Below are 15309 nucleotides of genomic sequence, written 5' to 3'. Positions count from 1 at the left end.
TCCTTGGCCACCTGGGCACACTGCTGGCTCATATTCAGCCACTTGCCAATTAGAACCACCAGGCCCCTTTCTGCTAGACAGTTTTCTAGCCACACTTCCCCCAGCCTGTAGCATTGCTTGTTCCAAGATTGTTCCCACTTATAACGCCATGCAGGTAATGAAGTAGCAAACTCCATTTGAAAAAGTATTTGTCTTCACTTTGAAATGCCTTGCCCCATTCTGAGTTGTCTCATTGTGAATTTCACCTGCTGCCAGAGGAGTCTTCTCCAAAGTCCTCTAAAGTCATAAAACAGTGAGGTAATGGGATCCTTACACACATCTGCCAGAACAGAAATCCCAGCCATTTCAGAGGAGAGGAACGTATGTGAAGTTCAGCTTTGTGCCCACATTTTAAAGCCACCAAAAACTCCACAAAAGGACCTCAGAAAAGGCTCACCACATTCCCCAGAATGAGCTTAAACCCCTTATGTCCACCACAAGATGCCAAACTGCCAAAAACATGTCCACCACAAATTCCAAAAACAGCTTCAGCTTTCCATCTGAAGAACTGGGGAGGTTTGAATTGACCTCCAAACATGAATGAACTTAAAGGGGCTTCAAACCAGAGGGACACAAGGACAAATCTAATCCCTGCACCTCACAAATTTTCAGCCTTGAGCAATGTTTTCACCTGCTTTCCCATCTTACCAGCTTAGACTGGGAAACTGAGTGTGGCTTTTATTTTTAATTACAGATTCATAGAATGATCTGGGTTGGAAGAGACCTTGAAGATCATCCAGTTCCAACCCCCCTGCCATGGGCAGGGACACCTTCCACTAGGCCAGATTGCTCAGGGCTTTATCCAGTCTGGTCTCAAACACCTCCAGGGAAGGGGCATCCACAATACTAACAACAGTTGCATAGGAAAAAGTGGCTGCAGAGACTCCACTTTAATACCCGAAAATAATCCACTGAAAAAGAGAGAAATTCTGTGAACTAGAAGGGATGCAATTGATTTTCACTCCTCGGGGATAAGCAATAGCTCACAAATTGCTCTGCTTCCCTCCACCACTCATGCTCATCATTAAGCTGGGAGAATGAGAAGTATTACTTCATTTTGTGCTCATCTGCGATCTTGCAGAGGTCAATATCACTGAAAATGCCCCTCCTGCTCCTCTCTTAACATTCACTCAGTTTTGTTCATCTCCCTCTTTAGGATTTCCTTCTCTTCCTGATGTTTTTTTTTTTTTTTTTTTGACAAAACATAAGACATTCACTACCATTTTACTACTTTTATTCCACTTCTCCCCAGATTTTCATATCCACCATTTCTTTCAGCATCTCTTAATACATTTTAGATGAAAAATGGATTGCACACAGGAAACCAAACAGAAAAGCTCAGTGCCAGAACCCTCTTCAATTCTTTTTTGCATTTTGAAGCCCCAAATCCATTCACCCATTTTCAAGTTTCTAATTACAATAAAAGAATGCTCAGGGAATAGCCATGGAATCACAGAATCATGGAATTCTTTTGGTTGGAAACGACCTTTAAGATCAAGTCTGGTGCTAAACCATGGCTCTCAGCACCACATCTCTGCTTCTTTGAAACACCTCCAGGGGTGGGGATTTAACCACCTCCATGGGCTGTGAATGCCCCCTCCCTGAAGGTGTTTAAGGACAGATTGGATAAGGCCTTGGGCAACCAAGTGTATTTGAGATTCATCTCTGCCCCTGGCAGGGGGATTGGAGTAGATTATCTCTGAAACCTCTTCCAACCGAATCCATTCAATGATTCTATGAAACAAGGCAGAAAAACAGGGAATTCTCTTCAGGGGAGCAGATACTCCTCTCTTAGAGGAAGTACACTAAGCCATGGTAAGCCATCAAATGCTTAAAAAAAAAAAAAAAAAAAAAAAAACAAAAAAAAAAAACCAAGAACAACTTTCAGGAAAAGAAACCAACAATTTGGAGAATATTGTTATTGGTTCCCCTCCTGACTCTGGAAACACACTTGTGGGTCCATGCTCAGTTTCATGTGATTAGTGGCAGCTTCCCTGAACAACCCAACCTCCTCCAGCTTTGTAGAACAAAGTCCCTGAAACCAGCTGTTAGTTTTTCCCTGGCTGTTTGCAAAGACATATTCCATGCTTTGTTTTGCCAAAATTCCTGTAGAACGGAAAGATAATCTGATGTAGATAGGACAATTCAGTTAAAGAAAAAGGACTGCTTATCCCTGTGAAAGGAACATGAGGATGGGCATTTGGAGACTGCTTCAAGTTAGTTATGGGTAAACCATTCCTTTCTCCATTGCATTTCAAAATAAGATTTAAAATAAATATTAAATATTCTTCACATATTCATGTTTCAATATAGGCTTGTTGATGAGGCTTCATTTACAGAATCACAGGCAGATCAGTAAGGCAAGGGAATACTTCAATTCTAAACACTGTTTGAAAGAAAACCAGAAAGCCCAATTCAGATTCCAGTTTGCTACTAAAATCCTTACCTGCTCTGCTGTCCAGTGGGCCAAAATCCAAGGAATACTTCACGACGTGATAGTTGTTCCACACGTACAGGAGGTTGTCCCGGGGATTATAATCCACAGCAGCAATGTACTGGTAGGAGTTTGGAAAGGGCACATCCACCATGCTATCCTTGCTTTGGTCAGTGTTATAGATGTAGTCTATTTTATTCCCCGTGGCTTCATTGTCATCGTCTTCATACACAGATTTCACCACATATAAAATCCCACAGATCATGAAGGCATTAGAAGCTGACCTCTTGTCATAGGCAGTATCCCACGTCCCTTCAATCCTTAACGTGTAAGGGTTTAGCTGGCTAATGACTATTTTGCCATTATTTTGTTCTGTTGCATAGATTACCCACAGCCCATTCTCATCCACAGCCAGGTCTATGTCTGACTTGCCTCCCCAGCGGTAGGGAGAGGTGTCGTGGTAGTTTGCATTAGCTATGATAGCCTCCCCGCTCTTTATCCTTGTCCTCAAGTCAAACTTGACAATGTTCCTGGTACGTTCCTTGTTGAAGAACAAAGCCCCATCATACACCACAAAGCCTGTGCCATCCACTCGGTGGGGGAGCTTGTAGGTTGTGGTTGGCCTCCCAGCAATGAAGTCATCCTTGGAAGAGTACTCTGTCAGCGTGTCTGTCCGGTACGGTGTCCAGGGCATGTAGTAGATCTTGTCGGATGCCTGTAGAGGATCCTTGCACCAGGCACCAGACTGGTGGTCAGACTCAAATAAATGTTCACTCTGGTATACTCCTTTCAGCAGTCCAGGACAAAGAAAAACTGTTGAAGGGGAAAAGAATTTAAAACAAACAAAAAACACAAAGTTAATAGTCTAGAGGTGGTTGGCCCAAACATCTCAAAAGCTTCTAGTTCTGGAGCAGAGGATACTCAGGTTCAGAGGAAACCCAAGAGCAATGCCTTGTAGCTAGAGACTAGCCTTCCTGCTAGCCATGTCTCTAGGACAAGCTAACTGATTATGTTTGATTTTTTTTTTTTTTGACCCTTCTTTTTCAATCAACTGTGGCACGTTTGTCTCCATTGCTTTTCAATTCTACTTTTGCAGGTGTACTTACTTGGACCGCTCGCCTCTGTACCCTCTGAAATGAGTATGTGCCCCCAAAGGATTTCTGGGTTTGTATTTCCAGATTATGTTCTGCAGTGAGTCTGTACCTACTAGGTGAAGGGGTAAACTTCCCGGGGAATTGATCCATATTTTTATTTGAACAGCCTAGAAATGGAAATAAGAGAAAGAAATTCCCATCCATACAGCTCAAGCGATATCAAATATTGAAAGGGTACCAACGGCAAAGCAGAGAAGAATCCCTTAGCAACTCAGAAGAGCATTTAAAGCAAAGGGAGCAAGAGGTGGGAGGGGGGAACACCCATCTACAGATCTGGACGTGTAACTAGGAATGAGGCTTTCAAAGCTGCTACAGGACACACGAAACATGCAGTCCACACAATTAAAAACAAATGACATATGGGTGCTGAAAGGAAAAGACAAGAAAGGAAGGAAGAAAGGAAAGAGGGAAGGAAAAGAATCAAGTTCACTGGAGAGGAACCCAAGGTCTGGATTTTAATCAGTTAAAAAATGTCCTGTTAAATATAGTAGTAATTCAAACTTAACGACATGTACCTTCTATTGTTACATGAGAGGAGCACAGAGGAGCAGTTTGACTAACCAGGGTGCTTTGCTGCTCAGACTTCGGGGTTGCATGGGGGCTGACAGGGGCCAGGGCATGCCCAGAACCTGGGAGGAAGTTCAGCCAGTGCCCAGTTGACCTGGGCATCATGGGAACACCAACACCAAGAGGCCAGCTGGCTGGCTGGGGAGACAAAAGGAGGGATGCTGCAGAGCCAAACTGGCTCACTGGACCCTTGCCATCCCCTGGAGCACCCTCCTGACCTGGAGGCACTCTAGAGGCTTGGGGAGGAGAATAGTTGTTGGTTGTTTGTCATGCTGATCAGTACAATAACTGTGATGACAATGGGATGGGCATCAGGAAGGCATGAAGAGGTGTCCTACCACACGCTTCTCTGGCAGGGGTGATCCCACCTTCATGCTCCCTGCTTGGAGCATTAACCAATCACATTTTGGAAATGGAGGAACTGGCAATACCCTCTGGAGAGTGGGGTGGGAGGAAAATCAGATTTAGCAACTGGCGTAAATGTAGAGTGCTCTACTGGAGCCTAAGTAACCACCCAGAGATGCTGATAAAGAGGTGCCATTCCCAAGGAGCTTGGTTGGATATACTTATACACAACCTCTCCACATCCTTCTGGGCAGAAGAAAAATTAGTTCTGTTAACCTTTGAATAGAATTTCAATGCAAAACAAACAAACAAAAGTGGCACTGATAAAAAAGATCTTTTTTTTTTTTTCAGTAAAAATGAATTAGCTGATGAAGTTGAGCAGCAGAGATACTAAATAAACTTTAACAAAAAAAAAAGTAGTGAGAATTAATGACAAAGTACTGAAACTAAAACGTTAAACTGTTAAATAACTTAGCCTATACATAAGTAATATATATATATATATAATTTGAAAGGTATTTAATTACCTTTTTGTTCCACTTCTATTGTAGAGAGAGAGGTAAAGAGAGAAAGGAGAAAAGAGAATAGATTAATGGTACTGTATTGGCCAGGTACTTTTCTTTACCTCTTTCATATGAAAAGGAAGCTTTATTAATTTACTTTAGTATGTGAATGTTTTAGATATAAATACAAAGCCTTCCCGCTGATATTCACTGGATAATAGGCAGACAAGCTGAACAAAACACAGATACATTTTAACAAGTTAAACAAGAAAAATCCCAAACACCTGGGACATCCCCAGCCCTTCTGAACTATCTGAGATACCTCAGCAGCAGCAGCCTTGGATTAGTTTCATAGAGCAAAATGAAATATCCACATACTGAAATAAGACTGAGAGGGATTTATGTAGAGAATAAAAACTCCAGGGAGAAGTTTTACAGCATATACATCTTCATATATTTCACCCCAATCCTGTAAAAACAGAGATCCCTACTAAAAGCAGGAGAATATTCCCTCACGGCACAAATAAATTCCCTTATGACATGAGCAGAGAACTTAGGAGAGTCAAATTAAGCTCATCAGTAGATGTTTGTAGGGTCCTGTCCTGTGCCTCAGAGAAAAAAACTGCAGAGGATTTTAGGAGGGAAAAAAATAATTTAAAATATTCTAAAAGATAGATGATATGTAAGGTCCCAAACCTCCCAGCATTAATGGATTAGAAATACCCCAGTACTATTTTAAAGCCCAACCCCAGAACTCACTGGATATTTTGAAGTGATTTATTCACCATGCATAATAATGCTGCTGAAAAAGCTGTGTCCCTTTGGACAGAGCCCCTCACAGCCAGAATAAATCATAAAATCATAGAATTAGAGAATCAGAGAATTATAGACTCTTAGAAACACAAAGTTGTTTTGGTTGGAAAAGAGCTCTAAGATCATCAAATTCGACCATCAACCCAACGCCACCATGGCCATTAAACCATGTCCCAAAGTGCCACGTCCACTCATTCTTTGAACACCTCCAAGGGATGGTGACTCCACCACCTCCCTGGGCAATCTGTTCCAATGCCTGAAAGTCTTAAAGGAAATTGTTCTTAATCGCCAACCTAAACCTCCCCTGGCACAATTTCAGGCCACTTCCTCTCCTTCCATCATCTGACAGTAAGGAATAGAGACCAAGCCCCAATAGAGACTGCAACCTCCTTTCAGGGAGTTGTAGAGAGCAATGAGGTCTCCCCTCAGCCTCCTCCAAACTAAACAACCCCAGTTCCCTCAGCTGCTCCTCATCAGACCTGTTCTTCAGACCCTTCATCAGCTTCTCTGGACATGCTCCAGCATCTCAGTGTCATTCTAGTAGTGAGGGGCCCAAAACCCGAACCCAGTATTCAAAGTTTGGCCTCACCAGTACCGAGTACGTGGGGACAATCACTTCCCTACTCCTGCTGGCCACATGATTGCTGATCCACTGCAGGATGCTGTTGGCCTTCTTGGCCACCTGGGCCCACTGCTGTCTGTCAGCCAAAACCTCCAAAAGCTGCCAGGCAGCTTTCCAACCACTATGCACCAAGCCTTGTGCTAAATGCTCAGCTCCAGTTTCCACATCCAACAACTCCCTGAATGAGGCCTTGATAGGCGTCATTCAACAGCCCCCTATGATAATGGGGTGGTGGGGCCCCAAAGAGCTTTTGCATCCCCAGCTCTGGGGTTTGCTGGTTCTGTGGGGCCTCTTCTCCAAGAGCATAGGGGAAGACAGGCCCTATAAAATATCAGTGAGGGAGAAGTGAGAACTTGCCAGCAGAACGGTATGGTTTTGACAGCTGAGAGATCTCTGTTGAGAGAAACGAGGCAGGAAAGCAAAGGTATGCATGCATGCTTTGCTTTTGCTTGCCTGGAGTTCACTTTGGCCCCCTCCAGACTGAGACACTTGCCAAATGACTGCCCTCCAGTACTGGGACTGCAACCCCTTTGCATTCTGAAATCTCATTCATTTGGATGGGAATCTGCAGGCTTCACAAAGAAGGATTTCAGGCTAAGACTGCAAACACAGTGGCTAGATGTGGATCTGTACTTTGCTGTGCAGGAGGTGGACATGCAGAGCCAACTGCAGCTCACTACATGAATGTTTCCAAATTCAACAGCATTTTTTTAACCTCAGCTTTGATTCAGGCTCTTTTCTGCCTCTTAACACGTTAATGTTAAAGGCAAATGTTTTCAGTATGTGGCTGTCAGGGGTATAGGGGGCCTGGTTTTCACAGAATCATAGAATGGTTTGGGTTGGAAGGGACATTAAGATCCTCCAGTTCCAACTGGGCGGGAACATCTTCCACTAGACCACATTGCTCAAGGCCTCAGCCAACCTGGCCTTGAACACCTCCAGGAAGGGCACATCCACAACCTCCCTGGGCAACCTATTCCAGTGTCTCACCACCCTCACTGGAAAGAATTTCTTCCTAATCTCCAGTCTCAATCTCCCCTCTTCCAGCTCAAAGCCATTGCTCCTCATTCTGCCACTACAAGTCCTTGTAAAAAGTCCCTCTTCAGCTCTCCTGTAGCCCCCGTCAGGTACTAAAAGGCTGCTCTAAGGTCTCCCAAGAGCCTTTTCTTCTCCAGGCTGAACAGCTCCAAGTGATGGAGCCTGCAAGATTAAAAGACACTAGACTCTCAACAGAAGAAACTCACACAGCAATTGTTCTCTCCAGCCCACAGTTAAGTCAGGCATTCAGAAAAAAAAAAAAAAAAGAAAGAAAAAAAAAAAAAACAAAACAACACAACATTAAATGCCAGTGGCAAAAGCAAGAAAGCAACCTGACAGATCCCCACACGGATAGCTTCACACTGCTGCTTCTGTCTGACGGCATGCTGTATCTCTGGCAGCAGAGGAGGGAGTAAGTTAGATTTCCAAATGAACAAAAGCTTTTATGATGCACTCAAACAACAGTGTGATGTTGCAAGCAAAAAGAGAGAAGCTTCTGCAGGAGCTAATGTATTCCTGACCAGCTGAGCTGCCTGACCTGAAGTGCTGGTTACCCTTATCCTGATGAGCCTGCATGTTATATTAGTGGTCATGCCATAACCACGTCTCTTCCCTTTCCAGACATGGGACATGTTTTTGTGACTTCCTGCATGGTGCTTCCCATTGTACATGTCTCAACTATGTATTTTTCTCCTGCTGATTTATGACTTAGTGCTTCTGAATTTCAATGAATCCTCAGCTTCTATGAGAATGTTGTATTATTCAGACAGGTTGTATGGGAAGCATAGAGGATTTAGCTCATTGAGCATCATTGAAAGGAAGAGGTCTAATTAAGGTCTGGTTATCCCTTCAGCTATGCAATGTATCACTGCAAATCTGTCTTCAGAAAGTAATGGAAGAATTTAAAACATTTTACCCAATTGCAGACAGTTTTACATCTCTACCATGCCTGTGCCAGTCCACAGAATTCAAGCACTGCTTATAGTACAGGAGCCCAGGAGATTAGCACAGTACCTGCCTCCAGCATCTACAGAACAAGCTGCCATACAAAGGCATTTCTCTTACAGTGAGATCCAACAATCATAGAAATGTTCTGGTTTGGAAAAGACCTTTAAGAGCATCAAGACCAACCATTATCTAACTCTCCCAAGCCTGGTGCTAAACATTGGTCCTCAGGACCACATCTCTGCCTCTTTGAAACACCTCCAGGGATGGGGATTCTACCACCTCCCTGGGCAGCCTGCTCCAGTCTTCAAGAACTCTTTCAGTCAACACTTTTCTTCTAATCTCCAACCTAAACCTGTCCTGGTGCAACTTGAGGCCATTTCCTCTTGTTCTAAATTTTTGTCACACAAGCTGTTTTTGCAACCAGAAGTTCCAGAGGCTGCAGAGGTTTCCATTTTTGCATTCCTTCCTTCTCCCAACACAGAAGCAAACCAAAGCACGTACCACCATTTCCCTCATCCACCCACACCTTCTAGGAAAACCTGGGATCCCACTTGAAGTGCAGGTCAATGGTTGCTGGACTCAGAATGACACAAGAGGAAGAGAGTCATATCCCCTGCAGCAAGCTGTGGCCAGCAGGCCTCAGATAACTTTTAGCCTCTAGACAAAGGTAAACCATTAGCAATGCATTGGTCTTTGGTCTCAAGACTAAGGCACCTGAGTCAGGGTAATCCCAAGAACAAAGGTATGCTGGGTGAGGAGTGGCTGAAGAGCTGTCATGAGGAGAAGGACCTGGAGGTGTCAGTTGATAAAAAACTCAACAAGATCCAGCAATGGTCACTTGCAGTCCATAAGGCAGATGTATGTTGGGCTGCCTCAAAAGCAGTGTGAGCAGCAGGACAGGGAAGGGATTCTGGCCCTCTACTCTGCTCTCATGAGACCCCACCTGGAGCATGGTACCCAGATGTGGTGCCCCCAAAATTAGAATGACATGGAGCTTTTGGAAAGAGGCCAGAGGAGGCCACAAAGAGAATCAGGGGGCTGGAGCACCTACCCTGTGGGGATGGGCTGAAAGAGTTGGGGCTGCTTAGCCTGAAGAAGAGAAGGCTCTGGAGAGACCTTCTAGCAAACTTCAAGTATCTGATAGAGGGTTACAAAAAGCTGGGGAGGAAGTTTTTAAAAGGCTTTGCAGTGATAGAAGAAGAGGCAATGGCTTTGAGCTGGAAGAGGGGAGATTGAGACTGGAGATTAGGAAGAAATTCTTTCCAGTGAGGGTGGTGAGACACTGGAACAGGTTGCCCAGGGAGGTTGTGGATGCCCTCTCCCTGGAGGTGTTCAAGGCCAGGCTGGATGAGGCCTTGAGCAACCTGGTCTAGTGGGAGGTGTCCCTGCCCATGACGGGGGGATTGGAACTAGATAATCTTTAAGGTCCCTTCCAATCCAAACCATTCCACAATTCTGTGATTATTTGTATCAGTTATACCGCCATCAATTAACTTTCTTTCAGATGCCAATTTCTGTTCTGAAGGAACCACAGGCAAATCTGAGCCTCCTCCTTTCCAGTTGTCTACCAGAGCAAAATTATTCTGCAAGCTAAGTTTGTTTAGATTTAAATTATTGTAATGGTGGGAGTCAATTAATCTGTAGCATTAGAATCATGGAATTATTTTGGTTGGAAAAGCCCTCTAAGACCATTGAGTCCAACCTTCAACTAACACCACCATGGCCATTAAACCCTGTTCTCAAGTGCCATGTCCACAGACATTTCTTGAACACTTTCAGGGATGGTGACTCCACCACCTCCCTCAGCAGCCTGTTCCAATGCCTGATCACTCTTTCTGTAAAGAAAGTTATCCTGATAATTCTAACTATTAATCAGTTATATTTCCAAGAAAATGTAAGGTTTCACCAAACAGAATGCCTCCCTATTCTTGACTCTGTGCACATTTTACTCCTTCCCATAAGGCTGGTAAAAGGAAAAAAAAATCCGACCATAAATCTTGAATTCTTGCACAAAAGAACTGCTTACCTTTTCCAACAAATGAACTGCTAATCCTCTCTTTAATGAAGGGAGGAATAATCTCACTTGCTCCATTTCTAAATTAATTTTTCATATAATACCCAGGCCTCAGCAGCGGAGGTGCTCTCCAAGTACCTCGTTTTACAATGGCTTCATGTAACACATTCCCCAAATTATCACCTCCTAATTAATTTCACTCTGAAGTCTGAAGATTGGAAATGTCAATAATCCAGAAACACTTTCACAAACCACAGCCTAAATTAGATCCTTAAATATGGTATCTGCAGATATGCAGAAATCAAAGCTGTCATTTGGCAGAAGTGGATTTTTTTCCCTTCTCCCCCCGCTTTTAGATTTCCATTCATCTGATAAATATGTGAAGCCTTTCAAACCATTAATTTGGGCTTCCTTAAAATGTCAGTGCTTTCAGCCTGCTTTTTAATGTGTAATAACTAAATAGATGTTCACTACAAGAATACTCAGGGTTATTCATGTTAAAACACCCCTAAGTGTAACTTACAGTCATCAGGACCCAAGAAACCACTAATATTCATTAACTCGGTCCACCAGAGCTTTCTGTGAGATGAAAAGAGCTATAGTTTACTATAAAATTGCCTTGTGGAATATAAATCAAACTTCAGGCTGTTTTGGGAGGAAGCCATCTTTTCATTAGACATTCATATGATGGATGACAGGCAGCACAGACTCTCCCCAAACCCCCCAAAATAACAAATGCTTTTCCATGGCACTGGTGCCTCAAAGCCAACTTCCTAAAAGCTTAAATATTATAGATTTTATTTTTTTTGGGGGGGAAAGACCTTTAAAAACATCAAATCCAACCATTATCTAATTCTACCAAGTCTGCTGCTAAACCATGGCTCTCAGCACCCCACCTACACAGCTTTTACACACTTGCAGGGATGGAGATTCAACCACCTCCCTGGGGAGCATGTTCCAGTCTGTGAGAACCCTTTCAGTAAGCAAGTTTCTTCTAAGATCCAACCTAAACCTCTCCTGGTGCAACTTGAGGCCATTTCCTCTCCTCCTATCACTTGTTCCTAAAGAGTACAACACCCACCTTGCTCCAGCCTCCTCTTCTCCAGGTTAAACAAGCCCAGCTCCCTCAGGTTCTCCACACCCTTCACCAGCCTCCTTGCCCTTCTCTGGACCTGCTCCAGCATCTCAATGTCTTTCTTCTAGTGAGGGCTTCAAAAACAAAACTAGTACTCAAGGTGTGGTCTCACCAGTGCTGAGTACAGGGGGACAATCTCTGCCCTGGTCCTCCTGGTCACATTATTGCTGATCCAGGCCAGGATGCTGGTGGCCTTCTTGGCCACCTGAGCACACTGTTGGCTCATCTTCAGCCAGCTGCTCATCAACACTCCCAGATCTTTCTCTTCTGGGCAGTTTTCCAGCCACGCCGCCCCAAGCCTGCAGTGTTCATGGTGTTGTGGTGACCCTATTGAGGCAACTTGCACTTGACCTTGCTGAGTCCCATACAGGTGACCTCAGCCTACTGATCCAGCCTACCCAGGTTTCTCTGTAGAGCCTTTCTACTCTCAAGGTGATCAACACATTGGAGCTGTCCCAGCTCACTGCAGGGGGGTTGGATAAGCAGACCTTTGAGGGTCTATTCAAACCCAATGCCATCTGTGAATGTGCAAACACTCCCTCCCAGCTTAGTGTCATCTGCAGACTTACTGAGGGTGCAGCTATGACCCCATCAAAGAATGTAAAAAAAAAAAAAAATTGCATTTCAATGTCTTTTTTTTTTTTTTTTAAAGGAAAAGATCCTTCCTACAGAAAACCAATGAAAATTTGGGATTCTGAGTTTCGGGATTAAACAATAAACCCCCTGCTACCTGCCCATCCCTGCAAAAGCAGAGATCAGTGAGATGATTCACAGTATTTTCACAAAGACTTGTATTTTCCCAAATTCCATCAATAATTTCTGTTCTTTCTTTGCCTCTCTCCTCTCGTTATTATTCCAAGTGGCAGTCACAGTGGCTTGCTTCTCTGAAGAAGCAGACACATCATCTGCTTCAGCAGATACTGAATGTGATTGTGCTGTACTCCTAAATATATTATTCCAAGAGGTAAATATTTTTTGCTCAAGTAAAAATAATTCACTTAAGGTGTAAATTAGAGTCCTGAAATATATTTGCACTGGAAAAATAATAATAACAACAGAAGAAGGAAGAGGTATTGCTATAGTCAAAGTTCATCTTCAGAATCATAGAATGATTTGGGTTGGAAGGAACCTTAAAGATCATCCAGTTCCAGGGACACCTTCCACTAGACCACGCTGCTCAAGGCCCTGTCCAACCTGGGCAACCTGTTCCAGTGTCTCACCACCCTCACTGGAATGAGTTTCTTCCTAATCTAATGTTGCCCCTCTGGAAAAGGTCTGTGTACAAAACAAACACCAAGATGCTGCTGTCCTCTGTTGAGAAATGTTTCTGTGCAAGTACAGGTGGATCAAGAGGTGCTGGCAGCAGGGTTTAATCCTCCAGGGTTCTGAGTGTGGCTTTGCAGGGCAGGAACCCACGATACACCTAATTCTCAGTGTTGTGAGCTCAACCTAGGAGTGCTCAGAGCCAGGGCACAGGGAGACAGATCAACAGAATTGTTAGAAATGCCACCACAAAACAGATGTTTGGGAAATAGCCTTGCCTGACAAAAATCTAACCCCAGAGAGCTTGTGTAAGCAAGTTAGACTCTAGGTGTTACTCTCCTTGGTCATTCAGCCCATAGACATATCATAGAATGTTTGGGTTGGAAGAGACCTTCAAGATCATCTAGTTCCAACCCTCCTGCCATCTGCAGGAACACCTTCAACTACACCATATTGCTCAAGGCCTTGTCCTACCTGGCCTTGAACACCTTCAGGGAGGGGACATCCTTCCTGGACAAACTGTTCCAGTGTAACCAGGTAGGGTAAATGGACCTTGATAGCCACCTCCTCCTGGGATGTCAAATGCATGGAAAAATCACTTGGCAACTACACAAATGCAGCTAATTAGGAATAATTCTTGTTTTCATAGCTCTTCATGTCCTCCTTGGCAGATGAACTGTAAACCCTCTTTGACTGCCTTTAAAGGGAACAAAAGCCTGAAGTTCATTAAAGATCTGTCCTCAGCCTGGCGTAAGATAAATTTGGGATGTCATATGGGCTGACAGAGCCATCAAGGCAAACATTAGGAGTCTTGCTTTAAGCAATAAGTGGGAAGGAGAAAAAATTCATAGGTGAGGGAAGGCTGAAGTAGAGCTCTGTGTCTTTTGGTCTGATTTCTCTCCAAAGAGGAATAAACTGGTTGTCATCCTGCCAGCTACAAGCCTAGCTATAAAATAATGGATTCCACAGGCCCAAATGAGGCTAATCATGATTGCCAAGGCATGTCTGTGCTGTGAGGAGAGAGTGAAATCTGATGCTCTTCAGAGAAAGGTTTTTGCAAAGCTTTTTTTGCTCTGCAATAAGCTTTGGCAGTTATCACATGTCTTGGACTATCTACCATACTTCTTGTTTGATTGCAAGGCATATTTCTGAGGGTGGCTGCTGTGGCTGAGTCTCCTTTAACACTGCTTTGGTAGGGAAAACATTGCATCTTTTGAGTTGTTGAGAAAATGGTAGGGAAGAATTTTGCACTGATTGCCTCTCTCAATAGTACTTCAGGGTTTCCAACTGGATGCTAGAGTAAAAATGCTCATCAGGGGTCAGAAAAGGATTTCCACAAAGCCAAACAACAAAGTGAAAACATTTGTTTTCTCCTCTCTGAATCAGAGGAGTGGCTGGAGAGATGGAATTTTACTACAACCACTTTGGAGAGCAGGGAAGAGCCAGCTAAGGAATTGTTAGACTTCTTTGGCCACTTTGGGGAGTAAGGAAGAACATGGGAAGGAATTGTTAGGCTTCTTCAACCACTTTGGAGAGCAGGGAAGAGCAGAGGAAGGAATTGTTAGGTTTCTTTGGGTCCTTTGGAGGCAGATTTTCTAATCTGGTGTAAATTTTAACAACATCTGTTATATAAAAGAAGAAGGAGAAGAAAAAAAAAATCAAATCAGGACTTCTAGCACTTTTAGGCTTCAGCAATTAACATAAGCATAGTGTGTGTGCACATATGTGCACATGCAGAGGAGTGACTCCCAAGGTTTGGAGACTGCGATGATGAGCCCAACCCTACATATAACACAAAGGTACCATCATAGCTAACACATTGAGGTACATTCCCAAAACACTCCACAGCAACAACTCTGCAGTAGTCTGACACTCACAGCCCATCTACAACTGCTAAAGGAGTCTTCATTTCATCATCTCTTTTGCTCTGGCTCTCACTACGAAGAGTCAACAAAACCTCAGCTGAGAGGCAGATGTTGCAGAGGACATCATGCCCCAGCTCCCATGCCTTTTCCTCAGTGCATGCTCCAGATGCTGGGGAGATAGAATTACAGAATGCACTGGGTTGGGAGGCATCCTTGAAGGTCATCTTCTCCAAACCCCTGCAGAAAGCAGGGACATCTCTAACTAGATCAGGGTGCTCAGAGCCCCATCAAGCCTGACTCTAAATGTCTCCAGGGATGGGGCCTTAACCACATCTCTGGGCAGCCTGTTCCACTGTTCCACCACCCTCATAGTAAAGAACTTCCTCTTAATGTCCAGTCTAATTCTACTTTGCTCTAGTTTCAAACCATTGTCTCTCACCCTATCACTACAGCCCTTGTAAAAAGTCCCTCCCCAGCCTTCGGGAGATTGTGTGCACACCTGTGTAGTTCAAGATAGACAGGCACAGTTGCTTCCTCAAGAGGTATGGACCAGAAGGTACTATCAAATG

At 43.9% G+C, this 15309-nt stretch overlaps 1 protein-coding gene across 17 annotated transcripts in view; it reads right to left on the bottom strand.

Moving 5' to 3' along the window:
- Window positions 1-15309, bottom strand: part of ADGRL3 (adhesion G protein-coupled receptor L3) — a 308221-nt gene that overhangs the window by 198685 nt on the left and 94227 nt on the right. For 13 of the 17 annotated variants that reach the window (XM_054382986.1, XM_054382990.1, XM_054382987.1 and 10 more), the window contains exons 3-4: window positions 5067-5081; window positions 2486-3286 (exon numbers count right to left, since the gene is read on the bottom strand). In XM_054382986.1, the coding sequence (XP_054238961.1) occupies window positions 2486-3286; window positions 5067-5081 (816 nt within the window). The remainder of the gene's footprint in view (window positions 1-2485; window positions 3287-5066; window positions 5082-15309) is intronic. The other 4 variants (XM_054382992.1, XM_054382999.1, XM_054382996.1 and 1 more) reach the window with 1 other exon arrangement.

Source organism: Indicator indicator, chromosome 8 (assembly GCF_027791375.1).
Source record: "Indicator indicator isolate 239-I01 chromosome 8, UM_Iind_1.1, whole genome shotgun sequence".
Classification (NCBI taxonomy): domain Eukaryota; kingdom Metazoa; phylum Chordata; class Aves; order Piciformes; family Indicatoridae; genus Indicator; species Indicator indicator.
The sequence above is the reverse complement of the archived record's forward strand: the minus strand, read 5'-3'. Positions and strand labels throughout refer to the sequence as shown.